This window comes from Ambystoma mexicanum, chromosome 1q (assembly GCF_040938575.1).
Source record: "Ambystoma mexicanum isolate Mex_15411 chromosome 1q, UKY_AmexF1_1, whole genome shotgun sequence".
NCBI lineage: Eukaryota > Metazoa > Chordata > Amphibia > Caudata > Ambystomatidae > Ambystoma > Ambystoma mexicanum.
The window spans coordinates 356,064,861-356,089,452 of record NC_090922.1 but is presented as its reverse complement, the minus strand read 5'-3'; the positions used below and the strand labels follow the sequence as shown (position 1 = coordinate 356,089,452).

The window sequence follows — 24,592 nt, the reverse complement described above, 5'->3', positions numbered from 1 at the left end:
GTTAAAGCCCAGGTTAAAGTCACCTAGTAAAAGAAGCTGAGTGGAGTCTTTAATACTGTTGGTGAGGAGGCTGGAAAGGTCTTCCTCGAAGTTGCCTAGTGGGCCTGGTGGTCTGTATATCAGAAGTATCGTTAGAGTGCTATTATTAGAGATAGGTATTTTAGCTGAGAGAAGTTTGCACAATGTAATTGTTGGGTGTGGGATGAGTCTAGCATCTAGCTGTGTTTTGGTTATGATGGCCAGGCCGCCTCCTCTAGAGTTAGGTCGGTCGACTCTTAGGATGTTGTAGTCTTCTGGTATGGCAGTCATGAGGGCAGGGCCGGCTGCATCGTGGAGCCAGGTTTCAGAAACTGCAAGGATATCTAGGTTGTCCATAGCCAGTATATCAGCTATTTCAGTATTGTGTGCTATAAGGGACCTAGCATTAATAAGGGCTCCTGATAACGTAGGAGTTGTAGTATTGTCTTTGGCAGAACTGGGGGTAGGGCGGATAGGTCTCCTCTGTTTGTAGTATGGGACAACATGTGGTTCAGGACGATGTAACGTCGCTGAGTCTAGGAGGTTAAGATTAATGGCAGTAGAGGTACTTGTGGGTACTAACGGGCTGGTTCTTTTATTTTTTATGTCGTAGAGTTGTGGCAGCCTAGCTCTGAGTCGCAAGTTTCTCTCTTGCAGGTTACAAGGTATGGGGTTGGTGAGGGCCATTGTTATGGTGATGGTTAGAAGAGTCCAGACTAAGGAACCGCATGTGAGTGATAAACAAGTCTTAGTGGCGCGCATGTTGTGAACGTGGCAGGATGGCGCCTGTGTTAGGCAAGCCCGGTGGGGACTAGTGCGTGGTTGTGCTATTGCAAATGCACCTAGATTGGGCAATCCTGTTAGTGTCTCTGGGGCAGACATCCTATGGTATAACGCCTTAGAATTTTAGAACGTGTTTGACAACAGACAGTCTAATACAAAGGTAAGAATACTCTCATTTTTAGATATATATTAGTTTTGAATAGTAGAGTTCTTCTACGGTTTAGATAACTGTAGTGATTTCACATCTACTTAACAGGTTGGAAAGCAGTTACAATACAGTTCTTAGGAATTGAAGGCATTCACTTGGATCACCTGATCCTGATTTACACCGGGTGAATGAACAAGGGATGGGTCATAATAGATTCATCTTGTGGTGAGATTAGCATTATGAATATGTCAATAACCTAAACTAAAATAGACTATTCTCTATCTGAGTTCATAGATCACTGTGAAGGTTTAACGTAGAGCAGAGATTGTTTACTCTTTATAATTTGTTGAAAACATTTGAATTCTTTGTACTGTGAAAATATGATGTACTATATTGTGAATAATTTGTACATCCTTGATACTACAACTAGTTTAAAAAAAACATTTTGCAAAACTGTGTGTAATTGAATTTATTCAGATAATATTTGAGATTATTAACTAAAATTGTTGTTTGTTATACAATAATAGGGGACGCGAGTGTTCCACAGCCAGTGGACACCGATTTGTTTACTCATGTTATTACACAACTCAGTGCCAGGCTCGTCTATCCCCTGCACCCTCTAACCAATATATAAACTATTATTTTGTTTATTAATATTGGTGTGCACCTGAATACCAGATTTTTGTATTGCTGGACGACGAGCACCCTATGTAGTTTTGTTAGGCAGGGAAATCCACAGATTAGGTAGAGCGAGGCTTTTTTATTATTTCAACAAATCATCTGCAAGAATGCCAAAAACTGGTCAGTCTGCTTCTTCTGACCTACCACATCACACAAAGATTGTATCATTTGGTTGCATTCAGAAGGGGTTGAACAAGTTACTTTCTTACCTGGTAACGTTCTTTAGATGGGATGGTCCGACGACGTATTCCATATCTATGACATGTAATCAGCACAGCTGTGGTGATTACATGTCATAGATATGGAATACGTCGGAGGACCCAATCCCCTCGAAACATTTTTATTGTTTACAAGATGAAATTTATAAAATGTGTTTGGGAAAAAACAAATTTCCTGGGTTTTCCTTTGGAAGAGCAAAGTATATCTTGAGTTGCAAGTGTGGTGTACAACATATCTCAGATTTGCAGTGAGTGATAGCTTCTTGACCTGTGAAAATCAAAACATAAGTCTACAAAAAAAATATCCCAAACCAAGTTTTCCATTCATTAAGTGAATAGGAAAGGAGGTTATTTTCTCTCCATCATTCTCAAGAAAATAATGCCAATTTCAACAACAAATGTCATTTTTCTAAGTAGCATTACATGGAAATAGGGGATTCTGCCTTAAGTGGACTCCTAAACCCAAATCAAGAAAGTGAATCCCAATGCCAGCATTCCTTCCACAAGTAATTATTTGAACATTTGTGAATAGCCTTGCTAAAGCCTTAGAGGGCAAAACTCATGGCCATTTAGTCAGCATTTAGCTTTTGGTTATTTAACTTGGACAGTCTTGGGCCTGGCAAGGCATTATGTTACGAGCACATACGTAGTGTGAGCATATTATGAATATCAATTGTCACTTTACCAACAAACAAACACATATTGAATTTGTGAGGAACTTGGTATTTGAATAAATAAACTTTCAACTATAAATCTTAATACTGGAATACTAAGCAAATTACTTTTGGAAAGAGCGCTGGCATTGAGATTCACTTTAATTTAGTTTGTGCTAGAACCAGTACTAGGGTTTGTGTGTTGGTCATCCCGAGGCACAGCAGCTTTTTTCCTCTTAATAAACTGTATATCCGCAGCGGCACAGTTTTCTTTCATCTGACAACCCATATACATTTTAAGCCAAAATAAAGCAAATTTACTTCTTTTGCATTTCAATTTCATAATCGCTTACATAGGCCGGTAAGATAGCTCAGCGGATCGAGCGCTCGCTGCTGCGATCTGAGCTTGATATGGCGGTCGCAGGTATGAATCCTGGCAAGGCCAACTCAGCCTTTCATCCTTCCGAGGTCGATAATTGAGTACCAATTTCGGTTGGGTGATATTGTATGTAAATATGTGCTTTGTAAAGCGCTTTGGATTAACGCTATATAAATAACATCATCAACATCATCATATGCAACGCTTTAATTTTTGCCATACATTTCAAAAAAGCGAACCTGGGCTATTTCCAAAGGCCTTATCCATGGCGCCGATGTAAAAAAAATAGTTTGCTTAGATCACCATGTTCGATGAGGAACCAATCGGAAAGGAGTATCCACACGAGAGGAGAGTCGCTCAGAGAGACAGAACGCCAAACATGGCATCGCACTCTGAGGTCCGTACTAGCAGAGTGCAACATGGCCAAAGACAAGCAGGAAACTGGAGCCGGGTGGTGTGGAACCAAAATGATAACGGTGTACATCAGCGGGCTGAGGTAGAGCTCAGAGGAGAAACCGCCCACAAGCCCCTGCACTGAGTAAGCAACAGCCAGGAGGAGATGTCTACCCCTGTGGGTGGAGTCCAGTAAGTTTCTTGCGGCAAGAAGAGAGGCAGTCAGCCTACACAGTCCACCCAGGGTGCGACGCTCATCAGATACAGGCACAGTGGCTTTCGAGGTACAGAAGGCGGGTGGGCAAGGCCAGAGGAAGGTGCCGCAGACTGGGGAGGACAAACAAGGCGGGGAAAGATTGAGAACATGCCATTGTGGGGAGTACAAAGGAGAAGGGCGAGGGAAAGAAACCGTAAGAAGATCTAGTGTGGGGAAAGAACCTAGGAGCCCAGAATGAGAAATGAGCAACAGGGAGCACCAGAGGGGGGAGAGGAAGAGACTGAAAGAACCCGAGACTGTGGGAAGGGCAAATACGAAAGGCTCCCCGAAAGGTGTAAGACTGTAAGAGAACAGTTTCAAACAGAACCAGAAAGACCCATCTAGGACCCCGGAAAACTATGTGGTTTTGACTGTGAACAAAGGCAAGGGCCTATGCTAAAGAAACACAAGGGCGGGGGTCAAAAGCCAGCAGCCACCCCTTTCCTTGGGCAAGTATGTCTTGGTTGTTTTATATTTTCTTTTGAGCAGTATGGAGAGAATATAGGTTAGAAGAGGATTTCTGGACAGAGGACTTAATGTATGTTTGACCATCATGACACACTGATGAGTCTCTGCAACTCCTTCTTACCTTCATTTGCAGAGTGGCCTAAGGCACATTATAAAAAATAAAGTAACAGTAAAGTGGGGTTTCGTGCCACAGAGTTGGGGAAATATTCTGGATTTTTTTAAACAGAAGAGGGGAAAAAACATTTTGGGAAAATCATGCCTGCTTGTCCTTCTCCTGATTCTGACCTACCACATGTAATTGTTCTGGTCTATCTGTTTTGGTCTAATAATGACTTGCAAATTGTTGGTCATTTCTCTGTTTTGGTAATCCGATCTGAAGGTCTAGTGTCCTTCTGGTATATTTAATCCACCGGGGCTGTTTAGAGAGCGAGTACCCCAAACCCTAACAGGACAACTTGTTAGTGTCTCTGCTAATTGATTCCCTCCCTTCTCAGGACCACAAAGAAAGTGGAATCACAGTGTGAGTGGAACAGGGGCAGACAGATATTTGTATGAATGGCGCTAAAAGCAAGGGTCATTCGAAGCAGGTGCTTGGACCACCTAAAGGTCACCTGCCTATTATGCATTGTCACAGATGTCCTCAAGAGCACACCAACTCTTGAAGACAGTTCAAGGGTTTTTATTTTTAGGATAGTAAGGGTCTTGGCTAAGGGCCGTCCCTTCCTTTCTCGCCTAGTCCAGGCCGTTCCCTCCTTTGCCCTGGCATCCCTCGAACCCATGCTTGAATGTAGAGATTATTCTACTATCTAATAAGCTGTCTTACTGTGATGACCTAAAGGCAAACGCATGCTTTCTCTAAATTCTTCTGGGAACAATTTAGGCGGTTCTCTGATTCAAAGGTCCCCAAAGCTAGTAGGTTGTAAGGAATGATATCTTCCAGGAACCCGGGCCCCATTTGGCTCCCTGCTTACACAACCTTGTGTTCCTCTCCCTATGTCTGTTTCTCTCCCTTTACTTTTCCTTCTATCCTTCTACTACTCGACCCACCACCTCTCTTCTCTCACTTCCTATTCTCTATCGCTGATGATCTTCTTGCTCTACTTCCTACCACCACCCTCCATTGTCAACTTTTTCTACTCACTCTCTCCTCACCACAACTACTATTCTCCACTGGTGCCTTCTCTCACATTCATACTCTTAACTTCACCAGTTCCCCCTCTGCTCTTCCCCTCTATCATTTCCACTCACACACCTTAAACACACATGCAAACCATAGTACCACTTTCTCTCACCCATCAATATCACACTTTACACAATCCCTCAGAAATATTCCTTCGCACACTTCTACACCGCCCTTACTCTACTTGGTGTGTTGGAACAACTTATCCTCCCTTGATCTCACCTGAATAACCAACACCTTTATTTATTTATTTTTGCATTTGTAGGAAGTGCACTTAACCCTGAGGCATCTAGGTGCTGGATACACCGGAGCAACATATATGAGATGGAACAGTAGAATAGCAACAAGTAGACCGGTTAAAAAGACATGGTGTAGGACAACCTAGAGATGTGTAGAGAGTTAGGTGAATAACCAAGTTTTTAGGTGTTTTCTGAAAGGCCAGTAGGTGGGTTCAGCGGGAATGGTAAGAGGGAGAGAGTTCCAGAGCTTGGCTGCAATGACTGGGAAGCTGGAGCCTCCTGTTCTTAAGTATTTAAAATTGGGCATCTTTAGGTGGTGGGATTTCACTGACGGTGTTGGTCTTGTTGAGTTGGTTTTCTTGAGACTTTGTCAGAGCTAGCCTGGGGCCATATCAACCCTTATATCCTCACCATCTCGCTCTAATTGCTCTCTTCCTCACCTGGGTCCCCGGGCCAAACTCTGGTATTCCCTTTTACAGGGAAGGTGCTACAAGTGAGCAAAAGCAGAACAGAGGCCTTAAACCCTTCTCGTTCTTGTACGTGGGTTTGCCAGCGTTAGTCAATGACGGCCCGCTGCAGAAGAATAAAGTAAAAATTCCCAGGTCCAATGCGAGCTGCTGGTTTGGCAGGGGAGCCACTCTGCGGCCCCGGCACAGGTAAGAACATTGTCCTTGTGGGTTTCACTCTGCTTCATGATACGCCGTCATAATAAGAACAGCGCTCAGCATCCTCACTGCTGTAGGGGACACTCTCACCGTGCTGACACATGTTGGTTAGTGTAGCAGCTTTCCTAGGTGTAGACCCTTGTCGGGCCCGGTGCTTTCCATGGTCTCTCTCCCAGGCATGCTGCTCTCTCGTTCCCGCATCACTGCGTATGTTGGATCTTGAAGTCCTATGTGGGAAATCCTACATGACAAAAAAGAAACTGACCAGCATTGTGAAGTACAGGCATGGCGCAAGAAGAAGTGAAACTTAATTCAAGGAAGCATGCACAGATTGAAGGGACAGGGAACTGGGGCCCTTCCAACTCCCAGGTCGTGGTTGATCTCTTTCTTCTGCTGGGGCCTCCCTCTGGAATAGCCTCTCTCCTCTCTGAAACTTGAGGAGAACCATCTCCGGTTCCGGAAGCACCTCAACATCTTCCTCTTTGCTTCTGCTTTCTCTCATCCTCTCCCCTGTTGATCTCCTGGCTGAATCTGAAATTACACTGGTTACCTGGCTACCCTCTGATCTCGGGCCCAGGTCCCCTCCTCGCCAGTTGCACACCTGCACAGCCCCCCCCCTTGCTACCCTTGCTCTCAGGGACTGTTTCTGTATCCCTACAGCCCATACCAGCACTTGCCCCGTATGTCTGCACTTAGTCTTGCACTTGCCACCAGCTGGCCGCAGTTTTATTTCTTGTATTTGTTTTTTTTACTGTTATCCTATGCACTGCACTGCACTGCCCTACCCCCTGCCATATCCCGCCCTGCACTTTTCCCCTCCCCCCATCCCCTGCACTTGCACGATCTCAATGTCACCTGGCCTAGTAGGATTGTTGTCTGTCTTACCTTTGTCTCCCCTCCCTTGCCTAGTCGCGCCTTGAAACACTAGTGTATAGGCGCGTTATAAATACCATATCATATCATATCATATCACTCCCCACCTCTTGTGCATGACTGCCTCTGGCAGGAATCATGGTAGGTCTCCCACCACAGGCTCAGGGGGTTCCAATCCCTTCTCGACAGGGTCAGGGCTCTGTCCTGTGACAATACTTACTATGTATAAGAGTGCCACATGGGAATTCATCAAAGATTACCACCATTGAATGCAAGAGAATAGATACACCCAGTTCTGGTTAGAAGACATTTTTCTATTGGCGCAGGTATCCTCATTGAAGTTGCACTGCAGTCGAAGAAAGGAAGGGTGGGTGCAAGACAATGGGGGAGGGGATCTTCAAACATGGTTTGAGGAGGATTTAGAGAGGTAGAATGCCTCTAAGCTCGGTGAGTTAAGGAAGTTGAATGGAAAGTTACAACGCCAAATTAAACATCGGAGGAATCAATGGGCAACAGGAAATGGTCAGGTACCAACACTAATCTGTCCCCATATTTCAGATGAGAAGCAAGATGATAAAACTGCATAAGATCTGACAGATTTCTTTACCATTGTACTGTGCGGAGCCAGGAATGAGACGCGGACACAGAGAGCTCATAGATGGGGCTATAAACTTTTATACAAAATAAATAAAAGGGGGTTGAGAAATGACATTAATAACATGCTCAATTCCCCGGTGTTTCTAAGCATAGACCCGGGGATCGAACCTGTGTTACTCCGTGCGTCTTGATTCCAAGGCGAGCATGTTGCCCCTGAGCTATCCTCCCGAGACAATGCCAAGCTGTCCCTACCCTAAGAGGTATTTCCCTACTTCAACTAGAAACTAATGGTCTGTCCCTTGTCAAGATTTCCAAAGCAAAGTGTCCTGTGTCCGAAATCCTATCCTAGCCTCACAATTTACAATTAACTCTAATGTGATAAGGATAATGTCTTTGGGCTTGAAAGTGCACACAGTTTCAAGATCAAATGAAAAATGTAACTCCAACACAAAAGTTCACAGTTCCAGTTCACAGTTCCAAGGGATAGCTCCCTTCCCCAGGTTTCTCTTTACCAACACAATGAATCAATTACATAGCCAAAGTTCTTTGTAGTATAAGAGGATAACTCCTTCCTCTTGGTGTCTCAGTTCACTCATGGGGCAGTTGTCTCCCTTCACCAGGTCTCTTTAAAACACTTACAAACTCCTAAGGCTATGAGTCTTCATTGTAGGCCAGGTGTTCTCTAGTCAACTAAATAACTTAGGCTTGGCTTTGCCTGGTGTACTCTCTTGCCAGGACTTTCTAATGTGGCTTCTTTACACACTTGCAAACTTGACTTTGCCTGGTATACTCTCCTGCCAGGGCGCTTCTAGTGTAGTTCCCTTTTTGCAAACTTGACTTTGCCTTGCATTCACCTTGTTGTATATTTATCGCATTAACTTATTATTCAGACATCGGGTCTCAAATTCCCTTTAATTCACTTAGTTTGCTTTCATCTGTCCTTTATAACATTTCTGGAGTGCCCCGGTGTCCCAGTTTCCCTTCTCGGGCTCACCACCTTTACCTGGCAATCTCCAGATCTTACACAGTACACAGTAAATGGGTTGCAGCATTCCCGAGTCCAGATTTACTTTCACAGACTTGTTGGCTTCGCTCAGCTGCTCCCACATTCCTTGTGGGCCCGCCTTGCAGTGGAGCCGTTCTCCATGTTCAGGCAGCTTTGGTACTGCTGCTCGGCTCCCAGCGCTGTCCGGGAGACTTCCCTGTACTTCATGCCGCGGCTTGGCTACTGCAAACCAGCATCTGCAGTCTTGCTTCCTTCACCGTCCCCCGGAGCCGGCTGGCTCCACTGTCTGCATTGTGGTTCGGATATCCGTTGGTCTGCACCGAGAGGACAACGCTTTCTCATGCAATGTCCCTGCTCTCCATGCTGTTGGGATTTTTAAATGTCACCGGCACCTATTGCAGGATTGCAAACACTAGAGCACATGTTGTACTTCTCAGTCTCATTGAGCTTCCTTACTCCAGTCAGTCTCCTCCCCAGTATTTCTATGCAAATGGGATTGATAAGCAGCTCTTGGAAGCTTGCTCATGGAGTATTAAAAAATGTCATTAGTAGGTCTTGTGGTCTGTAGAATGGGTTTACAACAGTATGCCTTTAAAGTATGAGGAATGGAGGGTACATCCCTATAAGGCAAAGGGGGATGCCATGTCTCATCTGATGATGTCAACCTCCCCCCATGTGATCCTCCCTTGCATAACTGCCCCCGGGGTCAGGATCCAGTGGCGGTAGCCATCCCCTGGCCACATGAGGAGAGGTTATCCCCAGGAAAGGAGTGAAGACAGCATCAGATTCATCACAGTACATAGACCATTGCATCAGGGAGCGCAGTAGGCTGCTTAGACTACCCAGCCCCTAGTGGTTGCTTCAACCGCTGTACCGCAGTCACAACCACCTCCAGTACCAGTGCTCCACCAGTACCAGTGCTCCACCAGCCCACAGTGAGCTCTCCTGAACCTATGCCCCCACTGGTGGAAGAAGCCCTGGGTCCCAAAGTTCACATCCATGCCTGCTAGTTCCCCCTTCGCCGCATCTCTGACTTGGTTAGGTACTAATTATGGATGACAGTACAATTTTTCAATACATATGCTTTCCTCCTTAGTCAATGATTCCCAGTACATATGCTTTCCTCCTTAGTCCATCATTCCCGGTTTCTGTTTAGGGAGGGATATGCTGTGAGAATAAAACAGTACCAGATGCAAGTGTTTGAGTCTCCCTAGTAAGAATGCCGAAGCGGCCCTACCCACCATACATGTTGTACAAGAGAAACTAATACAACATAGGTAACGGACTGATCACCAGATTTACAAGAGTTGATTGAAGTCGTCCTCAAATCCTTATGGTAAGCGCATGACAAAGTACGGTGTATCAGAAATGTAGAGCTAATTAAGACTGAGACACATCAGTCTAAGAGACTGACACATATTCCCAAGTGCCCTCTCTGACCAGAGGCAGATAAAGCCCAGTGATGGGCTATATCCCTACTGAAGAAAGGTTTTAAAGTATTAGCATCCAGTCCCTGAAATACACCAATTTTGTCTGTTAAGAAACCAGGAGAGAATACATATACATTTGTTTAAGAATTAAAAGCTGTAAACTTGGTAGCTATTCCTGCTTTCCCATAGGTATCCAATCCAGCTACTATTATATCGGTTCTATGTGATAATATGCATTTTGAAGACCCAACACAAAAAAGCCCAATTTATTTGGCAGGATTTTTTGTGGTCTTCAAAATGCCGAATTATTACATTATACTCCTTCATCCCCCATAAAGACGATCCCACCACGCCCCACACTCCCACCCTCTTCTGCATTGTTTGCTGCCTTTTATTTCGGTGGGTTTCACTCCTGCACTCCCTTTGCCTCCGTTCCCCGACCAGCGCATTCACCCTCACCAAACAGTCTCACTTATCTGCTTCACGCCCCCTACCTTCCCCACCACAATATTTCCCCCTCCTCCAACATCCAGACACACACAAAGACATGAACACAAAACATACATGATCGTCCAGAGGCTCCCACTCGTGTCAGCCGTGACAGGCCCTGCGCACACTCTTCAGGACAGCAGAGCATGTGGTGTGCCTGGCAGGCACTGCGCATTTCAGGAGCATCGCAGAGTAAGATAAGTGAAAGGGGGTGGTGCGAGGGTCTGGTATGGGCTGGGGAGGAGGGTGAAGGGCGTTTTTCATGATCAGTTTAGAAAGAACGAACAATCGGTTTTATGCTGTCTTTTTAAAATGTATAAAAATTATATCCTGCATTCTACAGACTACTTCACTGTTGTAGAGCTGTGTTCAGCTTTCTTTTCTATCCACATACATCCAGACAGTCAGTCTTTCCCTATTCATTCAGAAAGTTTGTTTTTATACATATTTCTTATTGATGAATTCAGTATACGTGCGTGAGGCTTCGATAAGGGTATAAAGAATCAACTATCCTCTTTTCATAGCAGCTTAAAAAAAGGTTTGCATGATGTTAGATTTTCAGGTAAGTCTGTCCTAGTACAATACGTACATAACCTATTGTTAGCCTCTCCATTGTATGTAGTATGCAAATAAGATGCACAGGTGCTACTAACTGCAATAGAGTACAAAGGACAAAACATCCAAGCAAAAACTACAGATGTGCAAAGAGATGGCATGCTATCTAAGACATTACATTATGTTATGTTGGTTCATAGATGCAAAGCTCCATCCAGGGAAGAAGTGGTGTATAAAATCCCTAAACCTCAGATTGCCACCCAGATGAGGGAATTTTTGTGTATGATGGGTTACTCCAGGCAATCGATATTAGAGTATGCAGAGATAGTTAAGGCACTGTAAAAATATATGAAGGCCAATACTCCAGAGCCCATTCAATGGAAAGGCATTGGGGTCTCCCTGATTACATAAAGTAATTTACAAATGGCAAATATCAGAGAACAATTGCATATTATAGTAAAACATGGGGCCCAGTAGCTGCAGGGATGCCCACTTTTCTACGTTTGGTAGCCGTTACAGCAATAGCGTTTCCACATAGTACCACCAGTAGAGGTTGTTATTCTGCATTCAATTGTAGCGTTATTGCTAAAAAACAAAACAAAAAAAATCAAAACACAATCCATAACTGTGTTCCAGGTCTAACAAGTATGAGGTGTTACTTTTTAATTCCTCCAACAATAAATCAACCCACTATCATGTGCTAAATCTGGTATCCTTTCTCCCATCCCCAGAAGATGGGAATCCACATGATACTGAACCACATTACTATGTATCCACAATTTATTTTCTGTTGACACGCAGGAAATCTATGTCAGATACACCAACACATAATGCTGAATTAATATATTTTGTGGACGTTAGTTAAAGGGATAAAGACGCTCCAAATGATGACAGGGTATGCATTGTGTACCTTGGGGTATGTAGTGGAGAGTCACTTCCGTCCAAGTGGCAGAATCGGTCGCACTGACACATGCTTGCAAGTTGACAGAGGTGCAAACAGTCAATAAATATGCACGATATGCATTTGGGGTGGCTTATGATTTTGATCAGGTTCCCACATTGGTGCAATAAGAATTAATGTTACTTGTTTGTGTACACTATTTTGTGGAGTGGGAGATGGGGATGTGGGAGCGAAGAGGGTAAGCAAATATTTCAGACCAATTCATTCAAAGTGCTTTTCCTAGTTACCTTTTGTGCAGGTACCTGGATGCAAAGGGTGGCATTTGGCCATCTGGGCTGGCTGCTGCAAACAGGTGCACTGACGGATTGCCTTTTAACGTAAAATTCTGTCTAAGTGTGTTTGTGTTTATTTCCCACTTGTGATCTTGAATGAGCACTCTGTTAGATAACCTGCCAGCAGTCATGATCCACTGGTATGTGTTGCACATGAAGGAATATATTCTTTATGGTACACCATTGCCAAAATCTCTGGGCATGTAGCGACATGGGACTTCATTGTGTGACTCCTTGCTTGTTTATATAAAAAACATAGCAGTGGAATGGTCGGTATTGATGAACGCACACTTGTCCTGAAGCTGGTTCAGGAATGAGTGTAGTGCTTGCTTTATAGCCAAGAGATCCAACACATGTATGTGTTGCTTTGCCTGTTGCACTTTTTCCATCATTGCAGACAGTTTACTACCTTTTACTACATCACAACTAGATTGTACCAGCTGCCAGACACTTGATACACTGATCTGTGTACTCTAGGGAGCTATGTTTAGGTATGCTATAGGCGATGTGTAAATACATGATGCCAGCATTCCTAAAAGCTTCATAACCTTCCAGTCCATAATCCGAGCTCCAGGTTATCTGGGCTAATAAGGTTTGCACTCTCTCCTGAAAGGGATAAGCTAATACCTGTGCTGTATCTACAATAAGGTTTGAGAAGGTACAAGACATGATTTGTTCTAAATGATTGATTTTCCTAGCCGGTGGAGTAAATCCCCGACCCTTTGAGCATTGTGCAAGCAAAGTGATTCAGTTTCCCCGATTATAAGCCAGTCATCTTGATATGGGTAAACCAGAATGTTTTGGCAATGAAGATATACCACCTTCACAACAAGCACTTTGCTGAATACCCAAGGTGCTGATGCAATACCAAAAGGAAGTACTTTGAAATGGAAATGGCATAATCCCACTTTGAATCTTAGCAATATCATGTGACCTGGGAACATTGAAATTTGAAAGTATGCATCTATAGCGTCACCTTCTAATCAAACTTTTTTAGGAATGGAATGACCTCCTGAAGGGTGGTCACTTTGAATTTCTGTGGCTTTTACATATTTGTTTGGTAGAAGTAGATCTAGTACTGACCTTTTTGTTTTGTTTTTCTTGGGTACCAGGAAATAAAGAGAGTAAATGTCCATATTTACCTGATAAGGACTTCTTTCTATGGCATTCTTTGTTAGAAGAGACTTGACTCCAGATGTTCACACAGTTTTCTCCTTTTGCGCTGTGCCAGATTGTTGGGCTTGCTTAATAGTTCAATGCAATAACCTTGAAACACAGTGTCTAGCACCCACCTATCAGATGTTATCCCCTCCCATGCAAGGGTAAATTAAGTTAACCTTGGAGGCATGGCAGTGTACCTGGACCTCGTTGTCACCTAGAAGACACCACTCTTGGGGTCTTGTCCTCTTCCTCTACTTCCCTCTGCACTGTTGATGTAGGGCAGATCCTAATGTATAGGTTTGCTTTTGGGGAAAAGGGAACCACCCACTACCTAATGTCTGGGTTTTCAGGGCTGGGGACTGCAGGTAGGGTGTGATACGAAAGGTCCCCATACCAGCAGCAGACTCTCTTTAGAGGTAGCCTCTGTGCCCTAGGGTATTAAAGGTGTTGTGATCTTTCTTCACCCTTTCAAGTGCCACGTCAACTGTCTTCTCAAAGAGAACAGATTCCTCCATAGCCTTGTTCAGGAAAGTGAATTGAATCTACCTTAAATCCTGTTCCTCTTAGCCAAGTGTTTCGTTTTACTGCTGCTGCCCCTGCTATTTGGTAACCTGATTCAGCTATAACTAGAGCATTTTTGAGAATTGCATTACCTTTCTGTTCCTCCTCTTGTAAATCTTTAGAAATGTAGTCTGTAGCTCAGGGTGGATGCCCTTCCCCAAGGCTTCCATGTCATCCGATTGGAATCTGTTGTATCGGGCCATAAGAGCAGTGTATTGGCTATGCATGCATTGAAAGCTGTAATTTTACGTTAAAAATTGTAAATGCGCATACACTCCCTGTCGGGAAGATACAGTTTATCTGGCAAGGGAGCCTTAGCCCTATTCCTAGCAGTATTAACCACTAGTGAATGTGGTGCCTGGTGGCCTCCAATATACATTGGATCTGACGGTGCAAGACAATTCTTTTTGATATGCAGGTTCAATGGTTTAGATGTGACCGGTTTCAATATATGAAGTCAGTATCCTCATCTTACTCTTAGGCCTTTATGCCAAACCTTTCAGCAGCTCAGTTAATGAGGGGTTTGTATATTGACAATGATGAAGTTACTGTAGGATCTTCCTATCCAGTGTGGGCATGATATGATCCTCTGAATCGGATCATCCTCCCCATACTGAGTTTGATCCTCCCCCAAATCTCTCATATTTTGGTCCTGATTTTGAGAGTCAGAGTAGGTGTCCGTTCTGTGCTTCTTGGATTGTGAGTCAACATGCTTTTGAGCATTGTGCACTTCTAATTCTCTTTTATGACTCTTCCGTTCGTATTCCCACATGAATTGAACCATTTCATTCATGGTTACTTTAAAATCTGTCAAACTATTCCTTACTAGGTCGCACAATTGGCTCCCACCATTTGGCAATATGAGTAGGGGGTTCAGTTTGATGTGGCGTGTCAACCTCAATAGGATGGATATCTTCTCAATCACCTTATCCCCAATCCTCCTCCGACTCAGAAAACTCAACTAACCCCTTCTGTTGCATAGAGGAGAGCTGGGGGCACACTGTGAGGCCTTCACGATTTGCTTTTGATATGATGAATAATGAATTGCCAAAATAAACAATGAACCATCATTTGTTAAAAATGTTCACTAAAAATGATACTCGGAATTGTCTTCATTATTTTTCGAGTAGATGTACCATCGTTGTCTTACACTATGCTTATGCACAAATGTTGATTCGCCCACTGTATTGTGTTTCAGAAATATAGCAGCACCCCAAGCAATTGCTAAGGAGATGCTATACATAATAACAAGAAATAAAATAAGGCCAATTGTAAACAGCCACAATAAGGATCACACTTGTTATGTACTCCTTGATATAAACAAACAGTTTGTTGATCTATGAAGGTAACCAGGGCTTTAAGTACCTCACAATTACCAGACGTAACCATGCAGGATTGATGCATGTTGAATCTGCCACAGGCAGAACACCTTTTGTTACAATATAATTGCATTGCCCATAGTCCACGTCATTATAGGGTCACCCTTTTGTTTCCATTGCATCTCCAACCTTCTCCAGCCTCTCTCCTTTCCTGCAATCATAAGTCTGTAGCCTTCTATGAACACAAGCCTTCTACTCTTGCAACCACACACTGCTGAAGCCAGCTGTCTGGGTTTAATAGACCTCTTCGACCCCATCCGCCCCCCGTGTGCGATTATTGTTGTCAGTCTGCCCCTGTGTTCTATGATTGACGTAGGGCTGTGATTACTATGCACCCAGAGTGCACTAGAGTCTACCTTGTGTGTGGGACCAAGTCTATCATTAGCCTGTTCGCTATCTTGGAAGCCAGTAATAACTCTGACTCTCGTCGGAGCTCCTTATACTGTGCAGAGAGCTCCAGCTTTCTTTCACATTGTGTTATTCAATACTGCAACCACACTGGGCAAGCTTAATACACTCTTCTGTATTCTAAATAGTCTTTGTGCTCAGGGAAACTGCAACAGTGTATTCTCAGCAGAGAAACTCCCTGCCAGGAGACAATGATTCTGTCACTTTGGTTTCACTCCCCGGTCAGAAAGCTGCAGGCTTAAACATTGTATCCGCAGGACTCCCAACTTCATCAAATGTCCCTTTTAAATTGTAAAATTGCTTATCTGTTCCAGGAAAAGTTTTAACAATGTTCTAATACACGCTAGAAAAGTCCCATAATAGGAAAGGAAGATTTTTCTACTCTGGAGCTGGAGGTTTGTTTAAAGAGATGCAGGCACTTTTAATTGAGGCGGCACAGGGGCCTTATTGCCCTATAGGTTACTCCAAGATGTTCACAGGTATTAGCCGTTTATGGCAGGCCTACCCTGATGGACTTGGCTGGTTCGGGAGAGAATGGATACCTGGGACTGGAACGGGCTGAATGATCAAGGGATCTGCCCCATACATCTCCCGGGCATAATAGAACTGGCTCAGGGTGGTACCCAGCCCCCACGGAGTCACTGCACTCGTGCTTTCCAGAGCTAGCAAGAGTACTTGGAGGAGTTATTGCGGACAGCAATTCCTCTCATGGAAATTCCTCGATTCTTTGGCAGTGAAGTGGAGAAATTCTACTCCAATCATATGCTGGAGGGGTTTCCTCCAAAGTTGCTATTTATCAGGGCAGTAAACATTACTCTAATTTCTACAACTTGGAATGAGGAAAAATGTCTCCTGAATGTTCCTCATAACAAAACTAAAGGAGATCAAAGATTGTTGGTGCACCACAACTATGGAATGCCTTTTCCCTTGACATTTGCAGGATATATCTTGTATTTCAGAAAGTACTCAATACCTGTTATATCTATTAATAAGGCCTATGCTTTAAAATGTTATGGTGCGTCTATTCTAACTTGTATACTGTTCGCGCCTGGATCCTGTTTAATCTGACTTGCTGTGCGGTGTAAATCAAAACACATTTGCAAGTTTTTCTCCAAAGAATCTCCTTCTGGTGACTGCCAGGGGTGACTGCCAGGGGCCAGCCCTATGTAAAAAACAATTGGAAAGGAGTCAATTCAGATTTCTTAAAATGTACCAATATATCCAGGGCCAACACCAAATGCAAAAGTCATTTATAAAGAGACAAGGACAGCCCGAGTACAGCTAAATTAATCAATTAATCTTCGAAATACAGGTAGATGTGCAGCCCTTGAAGCCCCAGAAAGACACTACTGATGCAATCGTCTTTGTCAAAACCTGTGAGTAGAGCTCAGACCGAAGTTAACCACCTTGAATTAGAAACAGTTATCTTGTATAGCAAATCTCAAAATAAGCTCTTAGCCTCAGCAAAAAACCAAAATGGTTGTGGCGTCAGATTAAACTTGCAACCTAGCCAAAACAAAAAGTGAATCATGCTACCAATTGATGGGCAAACAGCTAAGAAGGTGGGCTGTCAGTTGTTCACGCTCGTCAGAGGAGGTAAGGGTGTTAAAATTGGTAGATCACCATTGCTTCTAAGGAGAAGCCAACAGCTGTGGAATCCATCCTGTCTGTACTCTGAGCCTTGCCTGGAAGCCTCTAAAATACTGTTCAGCCCAGCCTCTGCAAACTGTTAGGCTCAGGAGTCCACTATCTTTGTTGTTTTTTTGCCCGTCATCGCACTGTTTTTTTTCTTCAGAAAGTTCCTCTGCTGTAGATGGACAACAGCACTGAAGCCCATCATAAGGGAGTCCCCCTGACTTTCCGTGGGCCACTTAGATGAGCTTGGCCCTCCTTAAAAATGCGTTTTCCCCCAGCATTCAATTCTGTTTTGTCAATACGTCCTGCAGCCAACTCAGGAAGGTCATGAGTTACATGTGTTAGGCTGTCTGCCAAGTGTGCAATATCTCTCCAGAACCTGATATTGCAAGTTTCTAAAATTGTATCTGCCTGTCTGAGATAAAGAAAGCTGTTAGCATAGACTTTTCTGCCATAGACATCCAGCAATTAGCCTTTCTCCTCTAACAATGTAAGAGAAGATTGAGCATATCTCCAGGCACAAGTTGGAGTGCAATTATGGGCTAAAGAAGATGAAACCACTGCACAATGAGGCTGAGTTCTAAGCCAAATAAAGGATTTCTTCTGGCACAAGACAAAATGCGGAACATGGTTTCCCGATTACCCCCTTGACTTGCTGCAGACTATTCCAAATAGTCCAAACCTTCCTTAGAACATCGGCTAGAATGGAGTCACGGTCTTGTCCTGTTTTTTGGTAAGCACCTTTGCCAGGACCTAGGATTCTATGAGAGGCAGAGGCAAAACCTCAAGCTCTAAAAAAAACCCTTATTCCCAAAACTCACTTGTGAAAGGACTTAATAGGACAAGGTAGGTTGTCGTGTTTCATCATGCCACCATCTAGGTACATGGGAGGCAGCCGCGAGGGAAGCTTTGAGGGGTGAGGACAGGAGAAAGACAAAAGTGGAGGCAGAGAAGGGGAGGAGGAGGCATTACATTCTTGATGTTTGTAAAGAAATCTCGGACTATGGTTGAGGTACTAACAGCGTCGGACTGAAAAGCAACAGCTCCTGCAAGGACCCATAAAGAGCAGCAATAGACCCCACTGGAAGGCCTTGAGTGCACAATATCAAGCCAGGCCTCCTCTTGAGCAAGAAAGTCTGAAAACGTAAAGCACACAAAATGAGTTGTTGATGGACAATAGGGGGGTCTCTGGGGAAACAGTGCCAACCATCAAACCCTTGGAGTGAATTCCATCTGAACAAAAAGGTAGTCCCACTAAAGGAAAACAAACCTTCACCTAAAGAGAGTTCCTCCATAGCGAACACTGCAGGGGACAGGGTACAGAGGTTTTTAGAGCTCTAAGACTGGCCTAATAGAGCTGAATTGTCCAAAGATATTCTCGACTCCTTTTTCTTGCTTGTCTCTGCCTTACGACAAACCTACAACTGTTGAGAATTGACCCAGTGTGTGCGCTCGGCTGGTAGGGGGAGCTGTGGCATACACAACGTACCCTGAAATTAATGTGCCTTCAAGGTGGCCGCACGTGAGTGCTCTTGGAACCTGATTCAGACATCCTACACGAGAGAAAATGCTCCTGAGAGCAGTGAATTGGAGCAATTGTCCATTAGAACAGTACACAACTGCAATGGATGCACCTCAGGAAATGTACCTGTAAAAGGCAATCCCCTCACCTCAGTGAGAGCACTGGAGTAAGGCCTATTGGGCACCTTCGGTAAAGCTCTGGTAAAAGAAGGTATTTGGGCACCCATCTGAGCACCACATGGGCAGTGTGAGGTATGTGAAAGTGTGAGATCAATGTTCAATTTAACAGATACAGAGTCCCAAAGGTTCCGCAGGTGAAAACTTCCTCCCACCACCTAAGCTTCGCCTTAAGTGAGTCACTTAAAATTGCAACACAATGTGTAGAGTCGTGTAGCATGATGTACATAGAGGCACTTAAATACAGGGACTGTACTTTCATGGTGGCAAAGGCCCGATTGCATGTCACAGACCTTTTACATTTCATTCAGTAAGTTGTGAGTTTCTGTAGAGAGAATTTAGGTGTTAAAGAAAGCAGCTGCTGAGCTCCAACCCTGTGCAAGCATTGAAAAGGGCTGAAGTTTGGGTTTGGGAACATGCACGGGCGTGTCCTGCGCTGGCAACACTAACATGCAGGAGACCCGCCCTTTTTTATAAATCAAAATTCTTCTGCTTAATATCTTCTGGTTCTTCCCCTTCCTGTAAACAACATATGGGCGATCCAGAAGAAGGAGTCGGACTAAGTACTGATATATACAAGGGTTTTGATTTAAAAGAAACCGCCTATCTGGCCCTACTGCTATGGGGGAAGTTCCCTGCCTAACAAACAAACTAATTAAGCACGTCAAAAATCCACAAGAAATAGTCCTTCCAAATCCCAATAGCTAACTGGCCCTAACACTTAGGAAAACGTAATGAAAAAAGTAGGCCGCAGCAATAACCTTTGTCCTTGGCTTCTGCCTGGCCCAACACTTGGATCCCTTTTCCAAGAAATTTTCTAAAGTTCTGGATCTCTATCCACAAAGTTCATCAATTTCTCGCAGTACAGTCTTTAGAGATAGTCGATACAGTTCCCTTTTCCCAGGAAAGACAAGGTTCTCTTAACACAATTCCACCATTTCTCACAGTGCTCGACAGTGTCCTTTGCTTGTTTTAAACACTGCAACCCTCCAGGGTCCCTCTTGTTATGTTTCCTGTTTCCAGGACTGCCCAAAGTCCACTGGCACCCAGGTCAGGCTTGCTTTTGTAGGGCCTCAGTAGGGTGTCTGACTGTTTGGGTTTTCCAGGCCCTTGTACCCTTGTGCCTTTTCCCAGCCTCTTGCATCACTCACCCCCCAACCTCCACAATGGCATAACCTCTTCGGGAACATTTGCTTCCCTTCTACTACTCGGCAACTAATCCACTACTCATGTAGAGATTGGGGATCCGACTTCTGACCTGCGGACTGGTGTCGGTTAACGGGCTGTGGCCTGCATGGTTTCTGTGTGCTCATGCCACCAGACGAGACAGTCCCAACAGTGGCTTCCGGCGTCACGTGAGTGATTCGCTTGCTCTCCACACGACCAACAGCTCTGTGGTCTAGCGTGGCTATGCCCCTCCAGGACATCTTCCTGTCAGAGGCTCGCCTCTGTGTAGGATTCTCTCTTCCATTCAAGATTCCTCGTCATTTTATGTGCGTGATGTGGCTAACCATAAGAAGGAGTTGGACTAAGTACAGACATGTTCAAGGGTATTTAAAATAAAATTAAAATGCCTATTTAGCCCTACTGCTACAAGGGAAGTTCCCCACCTAACAAACAAACTAATGATGCTCGTCAAATGTTCCAAAAGAAAGACCCTTTAGTCCAAATGCTATTCAGCTAACGGGCCATACCACTTTAGGAAAACGTATCAAAAAGAAGGAGACCAGAGCAATAGCCCCGTCTTCGGCTTCTGCATGGCCAAACTGTGCGATTTCTTTTCCTCAGGAAGCAGGCTTTAAAAGTTGGTTAAAGTTCATCAATTACTTGTAGTACAGTCCGCAGTCTCTGTGCAGGTTCTATATGTCACGTTTTTAAGTGTTTACATATAGTTCATATGGTTTCCTTCCCTGTATTGTGCACTGTGTTTCTTGTTTCCAGGACTCCCCAAAGTCCTTAGGCCCCCTGTTATGCTTGCTTTAGAAGGGCCTCAGTATGGTGTCAACCGGTTTTGGTCTTCCAGGCTCTCGTAACCCGTGTTACTTCTCCAGTAAAGGGGTGTCAAAGTCTTTTGGTTTCCCAGGGCTCCCCAAAACTCTCTGGCCCTCTTATAGACTTGCGTTGTCTCTACTTAGGTTTATCTGGCTCCCATAACCCGTGTGGCATTCCCAGCCCCGATTAAAGTCACTGTTTGCCCACTCCATGGCGTTACCTTTTCAGGAGCGTTTGCTTCCCCTCCGCTGCACAGTTTGGCAGCTATTGCACTTCTCGTGCAGAGCTCGGGGATTTGCTCTGTCCGCTGGAGTCTGGTCTCGGCATCAGTTTATCGGGCTCCAGGCAAACTCCAGCTTCAGTGTGGTCAAGCCACCAGGGCAGACTGTTGCATTACTGTCCCCATCTCCTCCTTTACTCAGGTCATTTTGCCAGTCAGGATGCCAGCCTTCCGGCATTTTGCAGGAGTTTTGTTCACTCTGTATGCTTCCGCTAGCTCTGTGATCTAGCGTGGCTCTGCCCCTCTAAGATGTTTTCTCATTAGAGGCTCTCCTCTGCGTGGGATTCCCTCCTCCCCATGCAAAGTTCCTTGTAGTTAGTTATGTACGTCATGACAAACAAAAGGGGTGTGTCGTTCTTCTTGGAATGTGGTGGTCAAGTGGGTTCCAGCATTACCTGAAGCCAAAGAGATTGAAGACATGTCACTATTAGGCAAATGTAAATCAGGGTTAACAACAGTCTTTCCGATTCCCATGTCGCAAGACAATGTATTCCGGACAAGGAGTTCCTTATCATAACGGGAGTCCTTGTCCCCAGAGGGGAGTGACTCCCAGTGAGGACCCACTTGCCAGACCCCTAGGGAGGGTCTTGATTAGCAGGCTTACCTCCCTAGCCTCAAAGGAGGAGGCTCCCCTCAGGGGAGAAGGGACGAATAGTCCAGATTTATCTTAGTCATCACAAGTAAAAGTGGTGTGTCGTTTCTCTTTGACTGTGTAGTTCAGGTGGGATCCACAATTACCTGAAGCCAAAGAGATTGAAGAAATGCCACTATCTTGTAAATTCAAAACAGAAGTAGCAACAGTCTTTCCAACTCCCATGTAGGCAGACAATGTACTCTGGTCCAGGAGCTCCTTACCAGAATGTGAGTCCTTGTTCCCAAGAGGGGAGTCACTCCCAGTGAGGTCCCACTTGCCGAAACCTCTAGGGAGGGTCTTGCTGGGCAGGCTCACTTCCTTAGACTCAAAAAGGGCAGCTGCCCTGTGGGAAGGAGGGACAAATAGTTCAGATTGGTCACACATCCCAAAAGCACTAGCAAAGGATCCGGGATGTAGAAGTGCTCAACGTTCAGATGGGAGTATCTGTGTTCCATGGCTTTAGAATACAGGAGCCTGACAAAAATCTACCACTTGATCTAAATTCATCTATAAAAAACGCGTAAAAGCTGTAGTAGAAAATACAAAAGGAAAATGGTTTAATGTGGGAACTGACATGTTTCTGAAAATCCCCACACAAATTATTGCTATTTTTATAAGACAATTCGCATCACCGGGAGTTTTTTCAGAAAAAGCTGTTGGCTGTTTCCTAAAGATCAATTATTTGAACATTATATTTCCCTGTAAAATATCAGGAGCTCAAATCTCTACCATGTACTGTTTAATTGGATAAGAGGTGGCATTCTAGAGACCAAAATGAACTCTGATAACAAAAGCATTGGGTTTTAGATTCAGTATATCATTTATAATACTTTCACAAGTCATCAATACCATTAAATAACTAGAGTGCATACTAATATCTATTATAACATAAAAACGATAAAGACTTTTTTTTTAAATTACCTTCATCGATGTACCAAGGACTTTTCGATTTGGTTTGGGAATCACCTGATGTTCCATTCAATGTGTAAAAGTATTCTGATCTGCTTCTCCTTCCAAGCTCAGGGGTTGATGCTGGGAACAACAGTAGAATTATAATTTAAATACCCCCTAAAACTGATTTATACATGAAGCTCAAACCCTACAGGAGAAGAATAGAATATTGGTTAACCTAAAGTTTATAAACATTTGATAGGGGTGTATCATACGCATCTGTACATATAGGCAGATCTGAGCGACAGGAGTAGCTCCCCCCTTTACAGGTTCTTACAGTGAAGACCACCAGAGACAGAAGCGGGTAAAGCAGGAAATCCAAAGGAAAGACTTGCCACTACCTCTGTGACCCCCACGTTTGCAGGGGCAGTGACATGGTAGGACGCACAGGGACACCATGGCGGAGCATATGCGTGCACTGGACATAGAATGACAGTAGCACTTGGACGTGTGACAATTTTGATTTTTGAATTTGATATTGGTCTCTGACAATTAAGGCTATTTGAGGTGTAAGGGGTATTACCAAGGCAGATGCGGCAGTGAACAATCTTTTTGCAGGGCAGCAATTCAGCTAATTTTGAAGTACCCTAATAATAATAATAAGTGGCTTCCCTTGATATAGAACTACAACACACAGACATGTGAGGCTGCACTCATTATATGCCTGCACTCTTTGGGCAAACAAGTAAGCAGTTGGCAACAAGTAAGCAGTTGGCCCTGATAGCAGTTTCTCGATATGCAAGGCTGTTTCTAGAATAGGATGGCTGTGCTATTCACATGTTTATACTTGGCCTGATTGGACAGTGCCTGGGGATAGCAGGCTTTTCATAGAATATGTTACGTTAGCAGTATGTATACTGCACCCATCTCCACCATTGTGATCTTGCAGCAGATAGTGGTGTACTATGTAAACAAGACCATGGTATGTGTGGCCAGTGACGCAGAGAATGTTTTGTGATGGCAGTTTCTAGTATATTGCATACCAATGACAACAGTACCAACTTATATGAAGCTGCACTTGGCATATGATTACGGCATGAGGGCATGCTAGGCTGTATATACAAGATTATGGCGATAACGGGGCATATGCTGCTGCACTTCCTTATGATGGCAGTATATTAACATGCATGGCTGCACATAGTATAGGAAGGTGATAACTGCCCATCTTGTTGCATAATTTTCATTGCATTTGATGAAAGACCCGTTTTGCCCCATTTTTCATTGCATTTTTTAAGGGGGGGGCGAGATTAAATATATATGGGTGTGGGGGGTGGAGGTGGGGAGAGGATCTGGGAAGGGACAATGCAGGCCTTGCCCCTTCCAAAATGCTGTGATAAATGGGTCAAAAAGATCCTGGAACAAAATGGGCCAGAGCCTTTGAAGGCAGTACATTGGCATATGGTTCTGATGCTTAAGCATTCAAACCAGGTACTACAATATAACTCATTTACCTTGTATTGGAGAGTATTTGTTTTTTACTTAAGCAGCCTGTCAGCCTCTTTTCCTTTGCAGTTGGTGAGCAGGTGCAAGTGGATCTAGGTTACGTGGCCTAAGCCCCACCCACCTGCCAATCACTGCTAAACTGGTGGCGCCTTCCGGTTTTACTGTCCTTTTTCAGTACTTGAGCAG

At 44.2% G+C, this 24,592-nt stretch overlaps 1 protein-coding gene across 9 annotated transcripts in view; it reads right to left on the bottom strand.

The window, feature by feature from the left end:
* CYLD (CYLD lysine 63 deubiquitinase) overlaps positions 1-24,592 on the bottom strand; it is a 1,796,774-nt gene that overhangs the window by 1,078,546 nt on the left and 693,636 nt on the right. For all 9 annotated transcript variants that reach the window (XM_069639469.1, XM_069639490.1, XM_069639472.1 and 6 more), the window contains one exon: positions 22,934-23,044. In XM_069639469.1, the coding sequence (XP_069495570.1) occupies positions 22,934-23,044 (111 nt within the window). The remainder of the gene's footprint in view (positions 1-22,933; positions 23,045-24,592) is intronic.